This window comes from Simochromis diagramma, unplaced genomic scaffold (assembly GCF_900408965.1).
Source record: "Simochromis diagramma unplaced genomic scaffold, fSimDia1.1 OVJJ01000344.1, whole genome shotgun sequence".
Lineage (NCBI taxonomy): Eukaryota > Metazoa > Chordata > Actinopteri > Cichliformes > Cichlidae > Simochromis > Simochromis diagramma.
In genome coordinates, this window is record NW_024387375.1 from 826021 (window position 1) to 851993 (window position 25973).

A 25973-nucleotide genomic window follows, 5' to 3' on the forward strand; every position below is an offset into this window, starting at 1 on the left:
CTGATTATTTACACCTTAAAGTGTAAGCAGATTCATGTTCATGTTCTTACTTTTTTTTTTTAAGTTGGGCTCAGGTTGGCCTCTAAAAAAAACCTGGAAAATGAAAAACTGCCGATTTATGGAGTTTATGGAGATTTTGTCTGTAAGGCTGTATTTTGCACATAAGCTTTGAGCTAAATGCTAAAAGTGAGGATGTATGAATAGATGTGGATTAACCCTCATTAGCATCCCTAAAACCACAAAGCCACAAAAAGACACAAAAACATGGCACGATCTTTTCTTGTTTCAAAAATGTATTTAACTGTGTAACAATAAAATTCAACAAAGGTCACAACAAAAAATAAAGTCTTCGGAATTCAGTGCCTGGAGAACATTTCATGGAACAAGCTTTCTAGTGCTTTTAACTCTTCCCCCATTCATAAAAACTTTAACAGAAATTTTTATTAATTGCATAAAGCCTACACTGGGTGTGGGTCATCTGACCCAGTGCACAGTGAACACTTAAACCACATCCATGCCGAGGCCCCTCGCAACCTCCGTCAGAGCCTGGACTGCTCCGGAAGCCCCAAAACCATCACAGTCCTCCTGCATCAGTCCTGCAGACTCGTCCTCAATGTGAGGAATGGTGCTCATCACACAGTAGACAGGAGAGTCGCTGCCTCTGGGGCTGGCTTGAGATGACATGTCCTCACCTCCTGAGAACTCCGAGGAGTAGGAGGAGCTGGAGGAGGGCGAGGAGGATCCTGTGGGGGAGCTTCGGCCGCTCTCCAGCGTGACAACGGCGCTCTCGTCCTGACTGCTGCCACTCGGACTTTTCTGAAGGCTCTGAGGCTTCTTGGCCATGTTCTTCATGATCTCCTTTGTCACTTCAACAGTCTCAAAGCGCACCATATTTAACTTCAGGAAACCATCGACATCCTTCCTGTACCTGTATGACAGGAGAGGAGAGGAATCCATTTGAGTTTTTACTTTTTTTCAGCTCTACTTAAATTATATTTGTCGCACCCAGAGGACTGTAAAGCAGAGAGGATGACTATTACCACAGGTGACTCACCTAAAGCGGGAATGTCCAGAGGGCCACTTCAGCTCATGCTTCTTACGAAGGTGAAGTGTAAGAGTGTAACACCAAGAGAACACCTTATCACAGATATGGCATTTATATTTAGCCATTCCCCCAACCTATTGGTCATCAACAAAAAAACATTAGTATATCTACAGTCACAGCAGGCTGAGATGATCTGACCAGGTAATATGTTGGACGACACTGTGTTACAAACCTCATGGACTCTCTTGAAGTGCTGGCTCATTGTTTGGAACGTATGACAAGTATAATCACAGCCCTCCACTGTACAGCTGTACATGGTGCCCTCATTGTGAACCTCTGTGTGCTTCTGCAGATCGCGCTGGTTCTTAAATCTGTGGGGAAATAAAGATGGAAACAGTTAAAAATACTGGCGACTGTAGCTTTTACCCCTCAGCCTCCCTGTAGATGCACCTCTGGTCTAAATGTAAAAATCCAAAGTGATTTTCAGAATAGTTGACCTCACTGAGATTCCAACCTGAGGGAGATTTAGTGTCAATTTCAAATACTTGGTGACATCTTTTTCAAGTTATCGCATTTGCAAGATCTTTAGAAACCTTGAGGACCAAGTCACTGAGTTTCAAACTCATCTGAGACTTTTTGTAGAATCACTTATGGTATGAATTTAAAAATCCTGTCGCCTCCTTTTTTGTATTCACAAATTTGAGTGTCCAAGCCGCCTGCACAGCAGGGTTACGACAGTACCCCATCAGCCTTTCAAGGCTGAGGGGTAAAAACTGATTTTGGTAATAAAGATGTGGCTCTAGCAGCATTCTCACTCACATGTCATGTGTTTGAGCCTCTTACTTCTTACTTACTTATAGTTGTTTACATTTTCAATACAGATGAGTCAAAAATTGCACTGCTACTTAAAAAGTCCCATATTATGGCCCGTTTCTACCCTCATGTGTTCTATTAATATGTTTTTCAAGTTTCAGCTAAAAAATACCTCACAGGTCACTAATTCTTCCCCACCTTTATACCCCTGCTTTTAACTCATCTCCTAACAGGGCGTATCTGGGGGCTTTAAAAGCAAACGAGCTGCTGTGCGACTGAGCTCCAGCCAGGAACAGTCACAGCACACAGCTCTACTGAGTATATAAAGGAAATAAAATTACACACTGCAGAGTTTTTCCTGGCTCGAAATGGGCTGTTCTGAGGGATGAATATGCACATAAGCAGGACTGGTCAGCATAGGCAGTAAAGTCTGTGTTACTGACCAGAAGTGCCTGCATTTTCCTGTTCTTTGTGGTTACTTCATAAATAAAAATGTCTATTATGCTTGAGTAAAAAAAAACACCCCAAATGAAACAGAAACAGTTACAAACATCTGTATGTCAATCCTGCTGATTCTTCTTTGGGGGAGGGTCAGTTGGAGACGATGATTAGGCTGTTCTGACATCACAGGAGGCTGCAAACCAATATATCTCATACAGAGACATAAATGATTGAAAGACAATAAAACAAGGAACTGGTTTCTTTTTTCATATTTTGTGGCTCTTTCTTTAAAAACCCCTTTAAACACAATATTTTAACGAACCTTTCCTAATAGTTTGGTTAAGGTCTTATTAGGAGAATTCCTTAAAGGGTATACAATATTTTTAAGGCACGACTAAAGACTGGTTACATTTGAAGCAGATATTAAAGGGAGTATTTTGACTAAAAACATATAATAAAAAGATCTAAAGAGCAGATATTATCCTGAGCTCATTTCCAGCTCCCATTTTTGTTCTTTGACTCTATACTAGAGTAGCTTTGCATAAATCACAGTTAAGAATAATCCCTGTTTGTTATATACCAGGCCCACGGTGCACCCACTTTGTTCTTCCTCAGTCTGAAAGACCTTTTTTAGCGAATCCTGTATTCACAAACAGAGCTGTGTACCTGAGAGCACCATGTTAAGGATACTGACAAGCTAAGAGCAGAAAACTGTGAGAAATCAAGCATTTAAAGTCACATGAAGGCTGAGTTTTTGCCTCACAGGGATTACTTACACATACACAAACTGAAGGAAATAATGAGTGAGCTGGAATGAAAACTTCCTTGTGACTTTGGATGTGAAAAATGCTACATGGTTCCTCACAAATACACGATTTAAGACGTTAATGATAAAAAAATTTTATGGAAGAGAATTTTACTGAAATAGCTGAAACTTGATAACCCAGCTTTCGCTCCCAGATTAAAGAAAACGATGGAGTTAAGAGTGTGTTTGCTGTTAACTGAACACTTGATGAGCTGTGTTGGAGGATCTACCTTTTATCACAGAAGTCGCACGGGAACGGACGCTCATCACAATGGCGGAACCTGATGTGGATCTTCAGAGCAGCCAAAGTGGTGCAGGTCATGTCACAAAAGGGGCACTTCACCTGATTCACTGAGAGTAAAAAGAAAAAAAGGGGGGCAATGCATGTAACAGATGATCAAACTGAGCCAGAGATCCACCATGGATCTATTAACGTTTAATAACTAACAGATCAGAAAGAAACTGAAATAGATCAGATTTTGTACACCTGACCAACCAAATGACATAACTCAGTACAAAATAAGAGCTCAATGAATACAAATCTAAAGACCACACAGTAGGGAGCTTGACAACAGAAACAAAAGAAAATCTGTAGCAATGTGCGATAAACTGCTCATAAACCGCTCTCTCCATTTCTAATATTTCAAGACAAACAGCCATAAAAACAATTTAATCCCAAAAGAAAACTTAGAAATAAAACTCACCATGCTGACGAACATGATCCCGCAAAAGCCTCTCGCTGGAAAAAGCTTTCCCACAGTGTTCACAAACCAGCGTCTCTGTTAGGATAAGTACACATACAAACATCAGCAATAAGGCGGCGCAATTAAAACATCAACATCACAGAAATTTAATGCGAGCTTAAGCGTCCGTCTCACCTACTGGCTCAGCTTGCCTGTGCAGGTGGTCAAACAGCTTTGTGTTGCTGGAGAACATGCTGCCACACGTAGGGCAGGCGACAAGGCGCTCCTGAGTATGGCTCCGCATATGTTCCCTCAAACGGTATCTGATCTTGAAAAAGGCGTCGCAGCCTGTGAACAAAACGGGAAATGTCACACGGTGTCCAAGGAGATAGCGTCTCACGAACGTTTAAAAAACTCCCGGTCGTACCTGCCCACTGGCAGAAGAGCGCCTGCTGTTGTTGAGGCAGAGACTGTGGTTCAGCACTTTCTATGTGGTTGTCCACATGTCGATAGAACCACTCAGGATTATTAAATGTACACTTTAAAAAAGAAAACAAGGAAAAAATAAATAAATCCCATGATAATATATCAATCGTTTAGTGAAGACTGGATAACTTAAATGAAAAATACCTACATCACATTGCTCCCACTGGCAAACATATCCGTCTGATCCTTCAGGGACCAGATTGTTGCTGTGCATGCCTTGATTGCAGCTGGGAAGATCTGGACGGGACTTGAGTAGCTGTGACCCAATGAACTTGAGCTTCCCATGGTAGTTGTGGAAATAAGCATGGACCTCCAGCTCTGCAGGGCTACCCATGGAGAGAAATTCACATCCATTCCAGAGACAAGCATATTCATCTAATGAGAGAGAAAGAAAGAAAGAAAGAAGGAAGGAAAGAAAGGGAATCAGTAATTATTGCAATATCATTACAGAATGTTTAAAGCAACTTTAAAAACTTTAAAGCACCCACATGTCCAATAACATGAAAACCAGATTAACCGTGATCAGCATGAGGTTGAGAAGTATCTCATCGTATAGTCTGGTGTTGAGTAGAGACAGTTGCTGTGCAGTTGCTGTCACAAAATAAAACTAAAACCATGTACCGACAAAATCTGACTGTAGCTACAAAAGCAGTTTTACTTGTGACTCAAATGAAGCAGGGGGCTTTACAGCGCACTCTGCAGCACTGCCATTCGTAGCATTCGTAATATAAGCAGGTTATGGTTAGATGATGCAGAGATGACTGGTAGGGGTGAGTGATTAAAATAAGCATTTACCAGTAAAATAGTACAGACATCACAAAAAATTCTAATAATCACAATTAGTTTAATCCATAAACTTGCCCCTTTCCTGATTTTTCTTTTTTTTTTTTTTTGCATATTTGTTTCAGATCATCAAACTAATTTTAATATTAGCTACAGACAATTTAATATCTACAAAGGCAGTATTACTGAATCACCAAAATTACTCTAAGAGCGCCTCAGCAACTCATCCAAGATGTCACAAAAGAACCCAGAACAAGAAAATGTGCCACAGCCTGGCCGATGGAGGGACAAAAGTATAAGAGAGGATGAGCTGAAAGGCAAAACAAGAGAAATGCTGCAAAACAGAAAACAGCACAATGACATTTTTTATCTCTATAATCTTGTCCATATAAATCACTGTAAGCCAAAATTTATTTTAAATGACAATAAAATCCAATCACTTGCACTGATCTACACACAACCACAATGAGAGTTCAGTAACAGAAGCACCTCTTTGTAAAATTCAACAGGCATATTTAAACTGGACAACACTTGGACCAAACACTGACCATTAAACCCCATGCTAATAAACTTAATGTGCTGCCCAACAAAAGCTGACCCCTCGCCCACCCCTGCACGCAAAAATCGCTTACCCAGCTCCTCCAGGGCATCGTTGTCCCCCAGGTAGTCCTTCAAATGCAGACACATGTGGTCGCTGAGCTCCTCCATGGAGCGGCCCGTGAAACTGCACGAACCCCACTCACAGACCACCTCAAAGTTCCCGAGTCTCTTTGTTGTCATCATGTCGTTGAGTCCTGTGAGCTCAGCCCCTCGCACCCTAACCAGCCACACAGAAAGTAGGCACATATGTTTAACCCAGGGAGAAAAGGAAACGTTAAACTACGACATCTAAACTACTAAAGACGCCGTTTTGCTAGTTAGCATGTGCTAACGAGGACTGATGGAAACTGAAACATGTTTGTAAATGTTTGAAGAGTCATTAACTGAAGTTAGCGCCAAAGCTCTCACTATCTGACTGAATGAGTAACTAAAACCACATCAAAACATATATTTTTAAAATATATTTTTTGGTCATAACAGTTAATGAGGCCGTTCACAGCTAACAACAGTTTACTTCATCCTTAAGAAGTTGTGTTTGTGTAGATGATGTTTATCTGGCTAACAGATTAGCTCCCGCGAAACCTGTCACAGGTCTGTGCTCTTTATCCGACTTTTCCTAAATTAATACAGCTTGTACATTTTAACCCGGGATTGTATAAATTCATACTGTTGTTTCTAACTCTAGTGATACACAAGGTTTTCATAAATGTTTCTTACAACAGTTAATATCACTTTGTGCAGCAGATCTGAGCTCCTCCTTGCTCTTCCCTCCTCTCAGCTTGTTTGGCTTTGTTTATTTCCTGTCGCTTCTTCTTCGTTTATTATTAAAACTGTGCCGGGAAAGCTGAGCATATCGCCACCTACTGCACTGGAAACCGCAGCAAACTAAAGCCTGAAGTAAATAGCATTTTGTTTTTATACACTTCTTCTTATTATTATCCCCCTCTTCTGCTTCTGCTTCTTCTTCTTTCAGCTTCTCTCTTTAGACGGTCCCACAATGGATTATCTACATCTATCTCTCTATCCTTCTATCACAAATCACCCCTGAAGCTCATCTACAACCACTCCACCCTGTCTGCACTCTCTTCTTCTCTGGATGACTGATTCCAGGTATTTAAACTCATCCAGCTCGAATTTTATGGCGTTATTTTTGTGCCACGCCATAAAATTTCAATTTGAAATAAATACATAAACTCAAAGAAAGGTGAAAGAAAAGAAAAACTGTTTCTTAATTTCTTAAAATAAATCCTCACATTTATGAGAAAAATGTATTTTGTAGTGAAGGAACAAGTCAACCCTTCCCTTTGTATCCTAAAATTAACTTTAAAAAGGTCCAATTCTAGACCTCCTTAAATGCTGTGATGATATCATGATTTTGGGCTACAATTAATATTTCTTTATTGTATCAGACTAAATATATAAATATAATTTAATGTGGTTATTTACTGCAGGGATATTACACACTCCACACACACACAAATATACATTATTTTAATTTGTTCTTATCTTGTATTTACATTTTAATATCCATAAAACATAAAATAACAAGATCCTCTGAATGAATATGGAGTAGTATGGTTTAGTTACGGAGTTTCATTTAAGTAAAAATACTAATAAAATGCTTCAGTACCTGCGCTGAGTTCACTTAAAGTACTATTTAGGAAAGTATAAAAAAAGAGAGCATAAAATAGTCACAAACATAAAATATTTTATATCATAAGATTATTCATATGCGGTTTAAATTCAGCAAGTTTAGTTTAGTTTAGATGTTGTAATCAACTTTTTAGAAAAAAAAATATACTTTTCTATATTAATTGATCAGCTCAGTTATGATTTTATAGTAAAAGAATCGCAACCCTGTGTTTAAGTGTAGCACCACTGATAACCTCGGAAAGCCTTCTGTCTTCTTTGTTCCTTCTTTGGCAGTGCAGTTAAACCACAGCTCTTATGTCTGTTTTTATCTTTAAACGCCAGACCAAACTCCTCCCAGGAAGTGACAACAACTTCTCCTCCACCCTGTCAGCATTTCCTCCAGACACAGAGTGCGAACAAAGAAACAGACCTGTACAATAAGGACTGCTGTGATCAAGCTATTTCACGTGCAGTGGACGGATTAAATGATAGCAGTAATTTTCACTGTTAAATAGTCCTCTCTTGTATAAATTCAGAAATGTTTCCTGTCAGTCTGAAAATCATCCATGCATGCAACTTTATTCTTTATTTTATTCACTTTATTTATCTGGAATGATTTTGATCTTTGACCAAAATCTCTGCATTTTTTCTAGTGTGGTGGATAATTATGACCCAGGCTTAATTATTCCCCTTCTGTTGTGCTGTACTATACTGCATTCTTACACTGGGAAGGTTTCACATGTTGTTAATAGACAGAAAAGAGATGATTTACACCTGAAGGAACTGGTTATCCCTACCAGCCTGAGAAAGCCCTTAATGCCAAGAGAAACAGGAAGCCACTGTAAGCAGAAGGAAACCTGAGATCAGCCTGCAGCCACCTTTCAATCAAGGCTCACAAGGTTTACTGTCAGATTGTGCCATAGATCCCCTCCACTAGAGGTCATGATTTGCTGACCGTCAGTCCTTTGTCTGTCAAAGAAATACAATATTTTCACAAGAGTGCATGTCTCCTAAAGTGAAGTCAGTGCTACACTAATAAAGTTGCTCAGTGTTGCACAAAATGCAGGTATTCATAACAGCAGCCTTATACTGTGGTGCGCATTCAAGGTGATTCATTCCTCTGTGTTCTCAAAAATGAGCTGCTATAAAACGAATAAAGTGGGAAATCATCTGCAGTCTCTTCTGTGCTGTGAATATTTAATACAAATATTGTACATGCCATTTCCCCCACACATGCATTCAAGCCTAAACCCTTTTTACTGTCACAGCTCCTGTTTTGTTTGTGACGGTCACTGAAGTTTATTGTTTCCACCATAATGAACTTCAAAAATATACAATACAATATAATAAGAATATATAATATAATAAGAACTCTTACTTGCACCAACAGTAGCCTACAATATAGGGAGGGACCATGACCAGCCACAAATGTGTTTTAAGGCGGGGGGGGGGGGGCAGAGCCTAGGCAGCTCCAGCACCATTGCTGATCTCTTATTCAATATTTCATGCTGCTCTGCAAACACGAGGGCCCATAACGACTGAATTATTGATGCAGATTTATGTCAGGATGACTGATTCACAGGAAAATGACCACCAGACACCAAAAAGGATGATAAAGGGATAAATGAATGTTTCTTTCCAGTCTTACATCCGCCCTTTCATGATTTCATTAACAGTGAGTGTTTTGTTTTCAGATGAGAGCACTTTGGCTAGCTTGTTTAAACTGAACTGAACGATGCTCGCATAAAATAAATTTATGCAACCTTTAAATGGCTCTCAATTTTACCAGAGTTTGGAGGAGGGAACATCTGCAGAGCACAAACTGTAAGGTCAACAGAAAACAACAAAATCCAAACTTGAAGGAGAATGTCTCAGATTTCCCTTCTGGAGAAATGCAAATCAGCAACACTGAAGTTAAATAGCAATTCAGTACTCTTGCTTAATTATTTAGTTCGATCCTTGGCACAGATACCCTAAGTTTTCAGTTGACTTGGCTTTCTTTGGAAATTCTTCAAGATACAAGTATCTCTTGATGTAAAAAATAATATTTTAGGAGGTTAGATGTAAGTTGTAGAAAGATATTTCAAAGAAAACATGAGTAACCACACAGATTTATCATCACTTCATTTCTTCTGGACTTCCCCTCCTTGCATTTTTATGTCAGTCTACACTGGCCACTTTATAAGGTACAGAAAGCTAGTGCTAACCCCCTTTTGCCTTCAGAGTTGTCCTTATTCTCGGCATAGATTCAATAAGGAGCTGGAAAAAAGGATATTTGATACGAAAGCATCACACAGTTGCTGCAGATTAGTCGACTGCACATGTGTGATGTTGATCTCCCGTTCCACCAGATCCCAAAGGTGCTTTATTGGATTGAGATCTGGTGAGTGTGGAAGCCAGTTGAATACAGTGAACCCCATGTTCAAGAAACCAGTTTAAGATGATTTAAGGTATGTGACATGCCGCATTATCCTGCAGGAAGCAACCATCAGAAGATGGGTACACTGTGGTCATAAAGGGATGGACTTGGTCAGCAACATTAATTGGGTTGGCTTTGGTGCTTAAGTAATGCTCATTTGGTTACTAATGGGAAACAAAACATCCCCCTTACCATTACACCACCACCAGCCTGAACTGTTGATACAAGGAAGGATGGATCCATGATTTCATGTTGTTTGTACCAAATTCTGAGCCTAACTCACCAGACATGGACACGTGTTACCAATGTTTTATGGTTTAATTTCTGAACTGTAGCTTCAGTTTCATGACAGGAGTCATGTTATCTTCTGCTGCTGTAGCCCATCTGCTTCAAGGTTTGACATGTTGTGCATATTCAGAGATACTCTTCTACATACCTTGATTGTAATAAGTCTTTTTGAGCTGTTGCCTTCCTTCCTTTTCTCTGACCTCTGGATATTTGTGATAATGAGCAGCTGAACAGGTGTACCTAACAAAGTGGACAGTGACTGTATATGAAATTTACTTAACAGGATAAGCTGTTGCATTTTAATAAACACTAAAGTCCAAATAAATTCAACAAGTCACAATGCAGGATTCTGCATCACTTTAATCAGTTCATCCAAAGCAAGCTGAGAATACAAGCACAATATCACAACAGCAGTATGACATACGCATGTCATATCGTCACTTCACTCTGGTCTGACGCCACGCGCAGTCCAAACCAGACAGCATATAAGATGAGAGATATAGCACCAGAGTGTCGGAGTGCATAGCAGCACTTGTAGTGGTTGGGTCAGACTTGATGCTTAGCAGGCAGCAGGCTGAAGAGATCAAACACACACACGCACGCACAAAAAAAAAACTTTCACTCAGTTATCACTCATGCACTCACACACACAGAAGCTAAAACTGGAAGCAGACCCACGGTGGCTAGTGCTAGACTGGGCCCTCACACACTGCGGCCGTGTCGGCCACTGAGGGTATCACGGTATACGTCTGTGTTTACAACCAGAGAGGGAAGGCTGGGCTGTGATGACTTTTTGAGGTCATGTCACGAAGAACTCATGCGAGTTTTAGATTTTCAAACAGCAGCAGTTTAAAGAGTCCTGGCCCATTCCTTGTCCTTCAACACATCAGTGCATTCAGAGTGAAAAATGTTGAGCAAATCTAACTAGTTCTCTCTCTTTTTTTAGGCCTATTTGTCTTTTCTTTTTTTAAATTATTTAGCACAACTACAGCGTCACAGCTCAGAGGGGAGGGTGGAGTACAATGCCACAAAGTACTGAGTCATCGTGAAAATTATGGTTTTCTTATTAAATCAAGGGAGTGGATCTCCATTTAGATTGCTTGTGGGTGAAACCATATTGCTGGTGTGTTTATTTTACAGTTTTAATAGCCACTAGACTATGATTTTACTCACTGTATGTACCTTTTTGGTGTGATCAGAATCTATTTCTACTCATGCATTATGTTTGAGAAGGATTTAACCCTATACATTTATCTTTGAAAGCTCAATTTACAAGCTAGGATGTGACTGTGACAGACAGTCAGCTAATGAACCGAAAACAGGGTCTTGCATGCAAGCTGTAGTAATTATATTACAGTTCACTTTCTATCTCAGCAGATATCATCCAGAACAATGAAATGAAAACCAGGACCATACAGCGGAGGCACTGTAATTCACTGTGAAACAGATTATTCACTTTTCACAAAAATCCCTTCATGTGATACAGAAAAACAAAAAAAGCCTCTCTTTGACCTTTTTCTTTTTGTTTACAATCATTTTAACACTGAATTCATCATCCATTCAGACAAAGGTAGAAAGTCCCTTTCATACACACACTACATGTGTACCGATGGCTCCTTTTTAAGGTTTGCTGTCGAAACAGAACTCATAGAAACAATGTGCAAAATTATGTGCTCGATAATAGAAAGCAGTTCTGTGCGCCAGAATACATTCACGTACTTTTCACACATTCACACACGCATAGTTTGCCGTGAAATTATTTGCATTATTCTAAAAGCTCAACATTGGTGCCCATTCAAACTATATATGACCGGACAGCAAAAACAACAGGTAAGGAAATAAACCAAAGGGAAGAGATTCGCTTCATGTGACCACGTCAGCTTGTTTTACTGTTTGCCCGCCTCTGCCAGTCTGTTGCTGATCTCTTTGCTCTTCTTTGTGACGGCTCCGCCCGGTTTGGGTTCTGAGGCGCCCAAAGAAGGTTTCTTCTTGGCTGACTGGGAACTAGAAATCTGCTTCTCTTTAGCTTTTTTCTGCATCCTCCCTGTTGTTGTTGGTGTTGATGATGACTTTTTTGGTTTGGTGCGGGAAACTGGTTTATCCACCTGAAAGAGAGAAGAGATGCGAGACGAGATTAAACTGATGTCAGAGAAACTGATTAATACTTTGGGAAATGGAATTTATTTTGTTTCCTTGCTTGGAGGATGACAACATCATCATTTAAATATGAATCTAAAGCCGATAGCCAATTACCTTGGCTCAGCTTAGCAAAAATTCTGGATAAACACCCTGGCCTTATTGTTCTCCTCTTTAGACACAATCGAACACAACAAACAAATATTTAATGTGAAATCATGTTGAAAATTCAGCAGCACAAACTGCTGTCAGTTTAATAAAATAATTAATAAATATGCCACTACGGTAGATTCCTAATAAAAAAAATTGGCCTGGTTATCCACTGATCACAGATTTCTCTGCCTTCCTGCTGAGCTTGACCCACTTTTAACCACATATGTAAATATCCAGAAGCATCCAGCTCCATTTACTAAGTTACTAAGTTACTGCAGACTTCTGGAGTTTAAGAGTCAATGAATGTGTAAAAATGACTCGCTCTGTAACATGTTTTACAGCATCATGTACCAAAGATTCTAACTGTGAATGGTGCATTCAATGACAATTGGGTTAGGCTTGATCTTTCCACCCAGGAGTGTGGCTACTCCACCTCTCTCAGCCCATTACAGGTGTTGCTCCATCACTTGCAAAGCCAACAACTGAGCCAATCACATTTGTTCAAACGCCTTATAGCAAGACTTTCTAACTGCAGGATGGTGCAGACTTTAACCCCAATGCAAAACTGCCATTTTAACATGTTGAAATAACAAGTTGCAGATCTCAGCTTAGACGGGAATTCTGATGCTGATGATCAGGCATGTCGTTGACACTCTGTGGGAATATTCTAGGATTCTACATTTTATTTCGTTTAGTTTTCCACGTTTAACCAGTGGGGGTGACATAATGAAACCAACCAACACCACCACCACCATGTGGGGTGTGAGGAACTAACAGCTAATGGGGTGACAGTAAGGTTTAGACCACTATGACTGCTAGAACAGCAGAGATGAACCCGAAGTGATACGTTTTCTTGGTTTTGCTCTGCACTGGAAATTTAAAGGGTGACATGCATATAAATTAAATGTGTTGTACATTCATGTATTCTTTCCTTGTCAAACTCACAGGCAGCATACTGTGTTACCATGGAATGCCACTGACCCGCGGACCACATTTTGAGAACCTTTGTGCAAAGCTAAGATAATTAACTGCTGGCTCCAAGCAAGAAAACAAATAAGCATACTTCCCAAAATTTTAAGCTAACCATTTACATCTTTACTTACGGTAGGCTAACTGATAGATTATAAATCAAGTCTTATTTTATCATGCAATACAAACCTTCTTTTATCTTGCTACTCAAGATAATTTCAGGCAAATGACACCATATGCTATAGATGATACTTGCATGATGTGGTTAGTGCAATGAAGATAAAGGTCCAAAAAATAGCACAAAAAGCGTGTTTGTGCCTTTCCTTCTCTAAAAAGTGGTTCGTGCAGTTCCTTATTTAAGAACTTTTAAGGAATATAAAGCATACATGGGATTTAGTTTATATTAGTATATGATGTTAGTATTATGCTTTATAAAATGAAGTAATTTGGTTCAACTACTAATACTGGTGGAGGCTTGACAAGCAGGCCTGCATTGGTGAGATTTGTTCAGATCAAAAGATTGAGTGGGGAAAAGTGGGTGCAGAGATAAATGTGGCCTCAAGCCAGGCGCTTAGCTCATTTCTGCTCTTGAGCTGGAGTTGCCTTAGTGATAACAGACTGATGGAGGGGCTCCCAGCTTTTATAAATGAGCATCAGCATCCAGCGACAAAGTTGCAAATCATGCTCAACTTTTGCTGATTAAATAAACCTTACAAACAATATTGTATAAGATGACAGTGAAAGGTTATTTCTGACCAAAAAAAAAAAAACGTGTTCAGCTCTATTTCTCAGAGTTGTGTAAAGTAAGTTAGGCGTCGCCATGGCAAACCTTGTTAATAAATTTTGTTGCCAGAGACCGTCAGTGTGGGATTAGGAAGACTATGTTACCATGGTACCAGTGTAAAATAAATAAAGAAAGGCACTGCACTCCATCAGGTTTACCAGACATTTTCAGAACAAAGTCCAGATTAGATTTAACACTTTAAATATTTTTGCTTCTTAATGTTGATGACGTGGGTCTCAAAGAATACAATTAGATCCACATGGCTGTGTCACACTGACCTGCACACTGCTGCTACACTAATCAGACAGAGGCACAAAGGATATCAAAAATGCACTGCCATATTCCTAGTATTCCTCTTTATAATCTGTACGCCAATTCATGGTCAGCCATTGCATGAAGAAAAAAAGAAAAGTGCCATCTTGCCCAGTGTTACTAACACAATAGAGCATAAAGCAATGTTTTCTAGGTCCACTGGTGCAACAAATGTTTTGATTTTTATCTGATACATGTTGATAGCATCTCTGCTTCATTGTTTCCTCCAATCCCATCCTTTTTTCCTGTTTTTTTTTCCAAAACCCCATGATGAACTGTTAAAACTACAAATCTCCACAAAAGGTAGTGGCTGGTGCAGGCTGAGAAGTGGGCAAACAGTGAACAAATAACTTTGGGAGGACTGCATCTGGCCACTGGGTGATAAATGTGACTGAGGCTACGTCCACACTAGCCCGGATAAATATGAAAACGGTTCTTTTCGTCTGAGAACGCTCCGCGTCCACACTATCGTTTTCAGTCGTTTTCACATTGTTGTGCGTCCACATTTGGAAACGTCTGAAAACGCTTACGTTCCAGTACTGCGCATGCGTGAAACGCAAGACGATTTTCGACCTGCCTCATTTCTGTCTGCCATTTATTTACTTTTCGGCTCTTTGAAACGTCGCGGCAAAATGTCGAGTTTTTTAAATGGACTAACAATGAGGTGTAGTTGTTGCTGCGTAACACAAAAGTACAAAGTTGCAAAAGCGATTGACAATTAAAGAAATTGAAGAAAAGCTCTCTGGAGCATGTACAAACTGATATTAATCTTTAATAGGGCTGTCAAAATTGAGCGCAAACAAAACACCTGCTGTATAATGCCCTCCGCGATCTTAGTTTAATTGGTCATATGATTGCATCACATGACTAAAATGTGCTGTCGTTTTCGAAAAGGCTCCAGGTTCGCTGTCCACAGTGTGATGCAAAAACGGCGTTTTCAAATGTTTCCGCTTTGGAGAGCGTTTTCAAAACGCTGCATTTTCCTTGACCGAAAACGCCGTCTCAGCGTGGACGGAAGGCCAAAACGGAGAGAAGAAGATGCGTTTTCACAGGAAAACACATTAGTGTGGACATGGCCTGAAGCTCACATTAGCCAAGACGCATACTGTGTGTGTGTGTGTGTGTGTGTCAGTATGCATGTTTTGGCCTTATCAACTTTGAGGTCAGCCTCCATGCCTTCTAGAAGAAACAGAGAACACACCTGACTACAGCAGATTTAGAACAGAGCTGCTCTCAGTCTCTGAGAAGTCCTACAAGGATGAGAGAAGGAGTGGCCACATGAACACACCACTGTAGACACATGACTAACCAATTCAAACCCATTACATGCAAAAAGATCTCACCGTATGTGGGGAATATCTTCAAATAATAGGTTGGTAAAGGGATTACGTCATATTACCATACTCTAATGATGGAATGTCACTTTAGCTTCTGAAATCGATGCAGTGACCATTTTACTATTCATTAGCATATACAGCTTGCTAAATACACAGTATGTATGCTGATTAGCTGAGCGTAGTGTAGCAGAACCAAGTAGCAATGACAAATGCACATCGTGTAATTAAAAAAGAATGTTGACACATAAAGCTGTTCTAGTTTGTGTTTATGGTGAGTTAGACCACATGCCATTAGGCACTGCTTGAATATTTTGTATAATGAGATAACACTTATGGGTTTCAGTCAGTAAGAACTCAAATCACGAAATAGAAACTCTAGCATACAGCCGGGTTAATTTAGGTTTGATATGTGTGCAATTACAAGAAGTCAAAATGGAGATGGAGAGGTATAGTTTCTGCAGATTCGTGCGTGGACGTCATCTCACCTTGGCAGGCTCCTTGCTGGGTTCGCTATACAGGCTGCGTATCCTCCTGCGCTCCAGCAGCTTGTTGTCCGTTGGGTGAGCCTTCACCTGCTCCCCCTTGAATGTGGCACTATAGCTGGTTTCCAGACTGGTCTCCTCCCCAGGGGGTTTATACTGGGATGGAGCTTTGATGGGCTTCACTGGCTTCACATCCTTATAAGCCTTGAACTCAGTCCTAAGAACAGTGTAAATGAGATTTTTATTTTTTTTTATTTATTTTTTTTATTACTGAATAGTTAAGAAAAAAGATAAAATCAGAGTCATTAAATCAACTGACTCTAAAATAAACTGAAACCTGGTCAATGAATCAATTATTAAAACTGAACACAGCTGTGGTGCTCCTCATACAACATTAAAATTAACAGCTAGCCAAAATTAAGCATTGAATTGAGAGAAGAGCGGCCACTGATTATACTGAAAAGACAGAAGATTTACAAATAATGATGATAATAATAATAATAGTAATAATAATAATGATAAAAAGCTTTCTATGAAAGGTTTGCAAGGTACAGATTATCCTTGGCATAGAGGCCTAGGATAATTTGACATCACCACTAGAGGCTATCCTCACTTTTATGTAGACGCTCATGTACCAACCATCAGACATGTACACTGTATTCATGTTGATTACAGCTCAGCCGCAGGTTCTGCAGGACTGTCAGTTTATTTTTAGCAGTCAAATCAAAATTTGACCTTCAGATTTATTGTCCACGCTCTGCAAGACCGGGAAGGGGCAACACGTGCTTTCTTTTCAGGTACATGTAGACAAGAAGTGGACTCGTTGTGAGACACCGCTTACACATGTTTTCTATTACACAGCAGGAAATTAATTAGGAATTCTAATTCAGATTATTATTACTATTATTGTTGTTATTATTATTATTATTATTATTATTATTATTATGACCCTGAAAATAGTTTTTGTTTTTGTTTTTTAATAAATGGGAGCTGTTATTGCAATGTGTAACTGTGTTTTATTCACTGCACAAATGAAAACTTCCGGTTTCCAACTCAACCATTCAGAAAGCAAGGTCATTTATAATAATAATAATGCGCTTTACAATACCACCATTCATTCACTCTCACATTCATACACTGGTGGAGGCAAGCTACAGTTGTAGCCACAGCTGCCCTGGGGCAGACTGACAGAAGCGAGGCTGCCATATCGCGCCATCGGCCCCTCTGGCCAACACCAGTAGGCAAGTAGGGTAAAGTGTCTTGCCCAAGGACACAACGACCAGGACAGAGAGCCCAGGGATCAAACCGGCGACCTTCCGGTTACAGATGCGATTCCCAACCCCCTGAGCCACGGTCGCCCATACAGTCACTAGTCACTTTATTAGGTACACCTTGGTAGCACCCAGTTGGACTTCCTTTTGCTTTCAGAACTGTCCTCATTCACTGTGGCATAAATTCAATAAAGTGAAATTATTCCTCAGAGATTTTAGTGATAGCATCAACCAGTTGCTGCAGATTTGTCAGCTGCACGTCCATGATGCAAATCTCCCGTTACACCACATCCCAGGGGAGCTTTATTAAATCTATTAGATTGAGGTCTGGTGACTGTGGAGCCCATGTGAGTACAGTAAACTCATTGTCGTATTAAGAAAAAAAAAAAAACAAAACAACAGTTCGAGATAATCTGAGTCTTGTGACATTTGTGACATTATCCTGCTGGAAGCAGCCATCACAAGATGGGTACACAGAGGTCATAGAGAGACAGACGTAGTCAGCAACAGTACTCACTTGGTAAGGGGCCCAGAAGGCAGGATGGATCCATGCTTGTTGCTAATGCCAAATTCTGAGCCTACCATCTTAATGTTGCAGCAGAAATCGAAGCTTGGAGTGGACACTGTTTTTGTCCGATTTTAATGGAGGCTATAAAAACTCAAGCTCATTAAATTTATCATTCTGGCAGCCATGTGATTGGCTGATTTGATATTTGTGTTGATGAGCAGTTGAACAGGTGTACCTAACAAAGTGGCCAGTGAGTGTGTGTTCTGGGTTAGAGACAGAAGCCCTTCTTTACTCTTGTATACATGGTTTACTCCTTCATTGGTTTCACATTTTAAAATTCTCATGATCCAAACTGTTTCTACTTCACTGCCTGCAAAACACAGAGAAGTAGACTAATTCAGTTTTGATCTGTAATGAGCTTTTCTCCATGAAATTTCTGTGAAGCATGTCTTCTCAACTTGCATGCCTCGCCTACTCAAAATTGGAGGAAGCCTGAGCAGAAAAAACCCTGTTAAGACACACATGATTACATTCAGATCCTTTTAGTGGCTTTACTCATTCATGGCCCATGGCATTGATTTGGTAGTACTCCCAGGAAGGCTGAAGCAGAAAAAAAATCAATACTGAACCTTTATCTGTAGCAGTGTCAGTTTACATCTGATATCACTGGAGATTGCAAAAAGAGACTCTTCAATAGCCTACCAAAAAATCCTCTAGTGATTTTTGCGTGACAGCTGAAGTGCTTTCAGGGATGCTGTGCTTATTCCTGCTAACACCCTCTGTTACTGTGCACTCGGTAGCAGCAATTACAGAAAATCAAACATGTAATAGAGTGTAGAATAAAAAGTGTTACCTTGAACAGCGCATTGTCACAGCCTTACACGCTTACCTGTAGCTGCTAGAAGTCGACATAACCTCCTTTATCTGCCTGTTCAGAGCGTCTGCAGCCGCTCTGCCTTTCCTCTGCTCCGCGCTCACATCTGCAGCCACCTGTCCCTCCGTCTTCTCACCTGTTTTCCTCTCTGATGACTTTTCCCTCTTCACGCTTCTCTTGACCACCTCTTGTGACTCCTTCTCCTGCGTCTTCTCCTCAATCTCGCTCTTCTCCACCCCGCTCTCGACCTCGGCGGCCACCTGCTCCTGCTTACCGCTTCCTGCGCTCCTTTCCGGACCGCCGGCGGTGGGGCTCGATTTGGGGATCCATGGGTGGTCGTGCTTCTTCGGTATAGGCCAGGGCTTGTAATCCTTCTGATACTGAGTTTCGTTGTTGAAAGGGGCCGGCGATGGCTGGTACTCGTTTCTGGGCTTGCAGCTGGCTTCGGGGCGCACTCTCCACGCCTTGAAGTCTTGGCGCATGACGGACGCAGTAGAGCCATCTTTGCCCGCTGCGGCACCCGTCGCGGGCGGTGCCTTCCCAGCCTCCTGCTCGCCGGGATGGGGCTGGGTTTCTATGGCAATGGCACCGGCCTTCTTCAGTTTCGGCTGCGGATGATGGGGCACATGCGGTACGTCGGCCACGTCGGAGTATCTAGCGAAAACCAAAGGCACCGCGATGTCTGCTTTATCCAGCTCGGACCAAAAGCGATTGATGCAGCAAGCACGCGTAATGCACGGCCATGCCATAATGTTCGATTCTAGGAAGCTGACCAGAGAAAAGATGCTCAAGGGGAAGGAAATAAATCGGGGATAAACACGTAAATAAACGTCCTACTCACGACTCGAACCCTCTTCGTTTTTTGTCCAGTCAGGATTACTCTCGCGTTATGCAATTCCGACGAGCAGATCTAATCTTTGCCCGAGACTTACGGGAGAAGCGCCCACACGCCTCCCTCTCTGCCTCCTCCTGCAGGATGTTGCTCTTGTTCAAGTTTCACAGTTTGGGGGCTTGCTGTGGAGTGTATACATTGCTGTCTGGTTGCGCATCAAAGCGACCCCACCCACATTTGTGTGATCCTTCGACAGTCAGGGGGTCTGCACTGAGTATGCACGATGAACTATCACCTGAGCTCGTCAGCGTCTGGCCAGCAAAGAGGGAGGAGACACGGTTAACCCCAATGCTGCCATGTCACAAACGTAAACCCACAGTGGATGCAAGCCTCGCAGAAGCCTATTGTTCCGTTTTTAGGAAATGGCCGAAAAAAAAAAAAAAAAAAACGTGGCTGAAAATCAGAACAAATAACACGAAATTAACATCAAGTCAAATCCCACTGAATGCAGCGGCCATGATTAAAGTGGGGACGAGATGCAAAATCTGATGATGAAATATTCAAGAAAACAATAAAAAAATATTTTGGTCACTGACTCCGGCTTTATTGGTCTTCTTTACAGAGTCTTATTCAAGCAAAACAAACTTTATATAAAATGCGTGGAAATAAAAATGAAACCATCTTTCCAAACAAACTAACCCATTTATGCCGACTCCTATCCCTGCATCAATCTGCACAGTGAAGCAAACATTTAACTGCATTACAATCAGAACAGTGATGCACGACCATTTAAATCACGTTAGCCTGTACAGGGATGAGCTTTCCACAGATTTGCACTTAGCTGTACAAAATAACTGACATTCTAATTCACTCTACAGTAGAAAACATTTCCTGAGCATTAATTCAGGGATGCTGCTGATATTGATGGAATTGCTCCCTCTCCTGCTCTTCCTGCGTCCTGCACTGTGAATCAACAGGGGCATCTGCCTCCATCATGTGGTTTGAATTAAAAGCACACAATACAAAAACAAAAAAAAAATTAGGCCATTAGTTAATCTCAGCAGCAAAGCCCATCAAGCACAAAACATAGAAAGCCCTTAAAAGTGGACCCATTTCCTGTCATATATGACATAAACTAAATGTTAAAAAAAAAGAAAGAAAAGAATGCTCATTTTAATATGACCAAACTTTCAAACAATGAAGCCAGCGACTAATCACTGTTAAGACTTCAGTCACACAGGCCTAGAGATCAGTAGGCAACCCCCTGGCAAACTCTGGTTACTGGTAGTTAGTGTGTATTTATTAAGCAGTTACTGGCCGTCAGCAGGTGAAAGCAGCTGCAAAGAGGGTGCTGAACAAAAAAAAACCCCTCCTTGCTGTACTTTGCATGAAAGTTGTTGACTTATATGCAAACATTACAGCTTGACGGGTAGTTTGTGACCAACTGCAGGCAAGTTAGGATGCTCCATGCACACTACAGGAAACTGCAGCAATCTGCTAGCAGCTAAAGCAATCGCAAAAATGTCACTGACTGGTATCTAGACCTGTGTAAATAAATCTCAATTTCACAGCAACCGATTGGGAAATAAACATTTTTCCCTCTCAACTGGAAGCTCATCGATTTTTATCTTGTTTCAGACAAAGGATGAACTACAGGGCTGCAGTTGATTGTTTTGAAATTATATAGAGCTAGCCTAGCAGAGATCAGTGAAAGAAACGGGGAATCGTAAATGAACCTGACAGATCCATTTTAAGATAGAAAAATATATAAACATTTACAGAAGAGTCTAGTCTAATAACTCAAGTTGACACAGAATTTGAATGTTTACAGATCGTTTTCTGATTTACAATTTTCAAAAAGTCCACAAGGAATAATGAGTATTCATTTTGTTCCAGACAAATTTGTGAATCTGTTTACAACTCAAGATTAAGTGTGTGGTGCATTTAAATACACCATTTATTCATCTGACCAAATACAATAAGAGCTTAACTTCAGACATGAATGTCAAGCGCTAATTTACGTCTCCATTAAAATTTACTAGTACTTGTATCCACATGTTTTTACACCCCCGAAAATTATGCAATCAATCCAAACTGTTCTGTTCAGCTCACTGCATCACATCATTTCATCCCAGCCTCTTCCTCGGCTACTTCCTCAGACTCTGCATCAACTTCAGTGTCATCCTCTGGATACAGTCTGCAGTATTTGTCCACCATGACATCCAGGTCATGTTTGACATGAGTGTTAACATTAAGCATCGCAAGACTTTTGTTCCATTGGTGAGGAGGCATGCTGTCGAGGTAAGCCTGGAGTCTTCCACTTGCCGTGTCACTTTTGCTGTCCTCTAGCTTCAGCACAGGCAAGGTGGAAAGTACCTTGAGGAAGGAGTTCACATTGGGAAAGAATTTAACGTCTGGGAGCTGCAAGGTTTCATGTATGGTGGTGGGCAGGCGCACCTCTTTGCCTCTGTGCTTCCACTTGATTCTCCAGCAGTGGAGCTCTGCAGGTAACGTGTCAGGATTGGGGAGGTCATTCCGGTAAACATCTGCGTAGTTTTCCTCAGTGGTGTTGAACTTCATTTGGCCCATGACAGCCGGAACCAGCGACAGACACTTCAGGGCTTTGAGGTTAGTCTCAGAGAACATGTCCTCCACCTCCTGCATGATCCCGTGGATTACAGGCATTGTAACATACTCCTTAAAATACGGCTCAGCTTGAATTTCACCCACATCGGCAGCACGCTGTTTCCGTAGAAACAGCCTTGGAACTTTGACGGGAATCTCGATCATGGTAGCCACGCTCACAGCTTCCTCGTACCAAAATTCATGGTAGACATCAATGTTATCATTGACCTCATTAAGTGAATGCAGGACAGCTGTTAGACTGTTGGCAGCAAAAAACACATCAAGTGTTTCCCCTTGGAGATTCCTCCCAAAGGCTCTAGTGAAGGTAAGGACATTCTTCAGGATGACAATGGTGACAACGATCTCAAAGTCTGCAAGAGTTTCTGCTATTGAATATCCATCTGCCACCACAGAGGCAGCAAACTTTCCTTCTTCATTGTCTCGAATATTGTCCATGCACAGCAGCAACGGTGGCAACATATCCAGCAGCACATCAAAGACGTTGTGTTGTTCTATCCAGCCTGGGATACAAGCTTGTTTTAGTGCAGCTCCTTTCTCTTCATTCTTCTGGTAGTGAGTGGAGATGGCTTTCTCGAGCTCATCCTGAGTTGACTGGGCCTGAAAGAAAGCACCAATCCTCCTCAGGGTTTCCATGACCACTTGGACATTGGGGAATGGAAGGCTGTTGGCCAGGTGAATGTTCAGTGCCATATGGGAGCAAGGCATGTGCAATGCCAAGGGATACTTCTCCATCAGTAATATTGCTACTGCTTTCATCTTGGTGGTGGAAATCCCAGTGGCTTTATGGGCCTGACCACGGCAGTCTTCCATGCTGAGCCCCCAGCGATCAGTCAGCTGGGCCTCCAGTCTCTCTACCAGTGCAGGCTCATCACCATCAAATGGCACAAAGTCCAAAAACTCCTCTCGGAGGACGTTCTGCTGATTTACAAAACGTAAAAACAGAGGAAGGTGCTTCTCATTGGCAAATTCCACAAGGTCGCCTGTCACTAGGGAGAAGAAGCGACTCTCTCTCACTTCCATTAGCATCTCCTCCCTCACTGTGTTCTCACAAATGTCCAGGAGCTGACTTTGCTGGGTTACAGAAAGGTATTCAGAGTTCACGGCCATTGCCTCAAAGCGCTTCTTCAAAGCTTCATCTCCAGCGTTCATGCGATAATCTAGGAGGGCCTGGAAGTTGTTGGGTTTAAGTTCTGTTTCTGATGCTTTAAGAGGCATTAACGGTATGCTTTGTTTTCCTAACATGACCACGGCCTCAAACAAAGATCTCAGGTATTCCCGAAATGCCTTCTCCTCCGTGGACAGCTGAGGTTCATCCTCATTGGTGGTTGTGCTATCTTCTGTGGCATCTTTTTTGGAAGCAATCTGGTCAATAGAAGATGCCACTGTGAAGAGAGATGACATAACAACAATCTTCTCAAGAAAACTGATTATAAAATTGGAACAAAAAACAAACAAACAAACAAAAGAACAAAGTCCTAATTTAATAGCTTACATCTCCTTTCTTTTATCTTCCGTATATCTTCTTCAGTCTGCAATTAAAAAAAAAAAAAAAAAAAAAAAGTATAAAAGTTATTTACCAAAACTAAAAACAGTCATGTTATTAACCTTATTTAAAAAGACCCAAAAGCTATCAAATATCTTCCTTACAAGCTCTTTAATCCGCTTGCGATGTCTGGTGTGAGGATTTTTTAAATGGCTTGTTAGATCAAATATTGTTGGAATTGCCGTATCCTTCAGCACAGTCCGATAAGGGCTCTGGGGGAAAAAAAAGAAAAAAAAAAAAAAAAACTAAACAAACAAGCAAACAAAACTCACATAATTAAAATAAGCAACATTTAAAAGATGCACATTTTTGAGGAAATAAATGTAGAGAAGGCTCTGCCTGCTCACGAAATACTCACCGTTTTGCACACCATAGCTGGGTCAAAGTGCTTGGCACATAGTCTGTAGTGCTTATTCAACTGGTCTGATGTTTTTGCCTCTAGATCAGCCCTGCGACAGTTCTCTACCCAGATTCTGCATCTAGAAGTAATAAGAAAATTTATTTGACATGCTAAGATACAGAAATGGATTGAGACTGCCACTGTCCATATGAAGGCTGAGAAGAAAAAGAAAAACTACAGAAACAGCAATATATCCTACCACTTTCTTTTGCAATACATCAATAAAAGTGCAATAAAGTATTTCTATTTTCACTAAAAATCAGGTACTCCAAATGCATTACCCAAGCACTTTTACTAAATTCACAACTTAATAATTGAAGTAGCACTTCTCAAACTTATCATTATAGACAACTTATTAATTCAAATGACTCGTTATTAAAATGGAATAACAACAACATAAAGACAAGCACACCAAAATGCAGAGTTACTTTTTGTCTCTGGTTTGACATTGTGGCCACACTATGTTAAAAAAAAAAAAAAAAAAAAAAAAAAAATCACAATAAAACTGAAAATGGGAGTTAAGAAATAATTTGCTTTTGCTACATTTTGAATGTTGGGCTAGAAAAGGAGATGCAGACCTTAGCAGAAACCACATTGTACAAACATTCGAACAGTCAGGACCTAGTCTACACGTCTTAGATTACATACCAGAAAGTTAGCTCTGAACTCAGTCTGCCATATATATATATATATATATATATATATATATATATATATATATACATACACACACACACACACACGATGTAGTTCAGATAAAAGCTAGTGATTAAACACGGCCTAATAACTGGAAAATTAACGAGAAAATATTTATCGCGCCTTGTTTGTGGTCTTTACGGATTGGTTAGTGGTGTTATAATTCCTCACTTATTTCAGTACAACTTTAGGATACTACACATGGTCTTCTGGACTCTGCTGAATGCTAAAGCTCGTAGCGTACTGTCATATTTGCTGACTTACCTCTCCGGGTCCCGTGGAAACCGAAAAAATGCCAAATCAGATTGCGTGCTTTTCCGCGTACAGTTCGGGGCCGCGCAAAAATTCGGCATGCTTCAGGTTCGGTGGTTAGCTTAGCTAACTTGGCTGCCTATTGTCATCCGCGGACTTCAGTGGTTTTCTTGTAGAAAGCTGAGTGGACGGTGGATACGGCTAAAGATAAGAGATGACTAACATGATCTCAGACAATGTCTGGCAAAGAAAACACTTAAAGGACACACAATACACCAACACACATTCACAACGGTTAAATTTGGGATATATCGCTTTTAACAAAGGGATGTCCCGCCCCCGGAACCTCTGATTGGTCATACCTAAGCTTCCCGTGATAACTACTGGACGCCACAGATAACCCGTCAACCAATTAAAAAGCAAAAAACAGAGTTTTTGTTTTTTCTTCTTCTTCTTCCTGAAATGTAGCGACAGCCGCGCTTCCAGGGGGCACTGCACCTACCTCATTAGCTAACGTATCCGTTAGCCGCTAGGGCAGGACGACCTGCAGTGTTTCAACTAACCGGCAGCATGTGATTTAAATAGGTAGCTAACAAAGGCAAGAAATAACACAACGCGAAGAAATATGCACTATTTCTTCGCGTTGTGTTTTCATCATTTCCCAATACTGAATCCTTCAGGTCAGTGTTAGCTATTTAGATAGTAAGGGTGTTTTCTGTGGTTAGCAACATTACGCATACTCCAGAAATAGGCGTTCGCAGGTGGCTGAGGCAGTAATAACTC

The 25973-nt window shown here is 40.8% G+C and overlaps 3 protein-coding genes across 5 annotated transcripts; all 3 read right to left on the reverse strand.

The window, feature by feature from the left end:
* Window positions 1-275: 275 nt before the first annotated feature.
* Window positions 276-6749, reverse strand: zgc:112083 (uncharacterized protein LOC550461 homolog). The gene is made up of 10 exons (XM_040008824.1): window positions 6374-6749; window positions 5689-5873; window positions 4422-4648; window positions 4215-4326; window positions 3983-4135; window positions 3809-3883; window positions 3335-3455; window positions 1278-1416; window positions 1055-1179; window positions 276-928 (listed from the first exon to the last, which is right to left on the reverse strand). The coding sequence occupies exons 2-10, from the start codon at window positions 5837-5839 to the stop codon at window positions 502-504; spliced, it is 1530 nt and encodes a 509-aa protein (XP_039864758.1). The 5' UTR covers window positions 5840-5873; window positions 6374-6749; the 3' UTR covers window positions 276-501.
* Window positions 6750-10320: 3571 nt separating this feature from the next.
* map6b (microtubule-associated protein 6b) lies at window positions 10321-20193 on the reverse strand. 3 transcript variants are annotated; one of them, XM_040008833.1, is made up of 4 exons: window positions 19663-20193; window positions 18837-19589; window positions 16172-16385; window positions 10321-12100 (listed from the first exon to the last, which is right to left on the reverse strand). In XM_040008833.1, the coding sequence occupies exons 2-4, from the start codon at window positions 19568-19570 to the stop codon at window positions 11882-11884; spliced, it is 1167 nt and encodes a 388-aa protein (XP_039864767.1). In that variant the 5' UTR covers window positions 19571-19589; window positions 19663-20193; the 3' UTR covers window positions 10321-11881. The 3 variants fall into 3 exon arrangements, with proteins under 3 accessions (XP_039864767.1, XP_039864766.1, XP_039864768.1); XM_040008834.1 differs by adding an exon at window positions 15551-15599 and having other exon boundaries at window positions 11990-12100; window positions 18837-20109; XM_040008832.1 differs by having other exon boundaries at window positions 18837-20190.
* A 42-nt stretch (window positions 20194-20235) lies between these two features.
* thap12b (THAP domain containing 12b) lies at window positions 20236-25541 on the reverse strand. The gene is made up of 5 exons (XM_040009692.1): window positions 25203-25541; window positions 24201-24321; window positions 23947-24054; window positions 23792-23828; window positions 20236-23681 (listed from the first exon to the last, which is right to left on the reverse strand). Exons 1-5 carry the CDS (start codon window positions 25289-25291, stop codon window positions 21775-21777), a joined length of 2262 nt encoding a protein of 753 aa, XP_039865626.1. The 5' UTR covers window positions 25292-25541; the 3' UTR covers window positions 20236-21774.
* Between the last annotated feature and the right edge of the window lie 432 nt (window positions 25542-25973).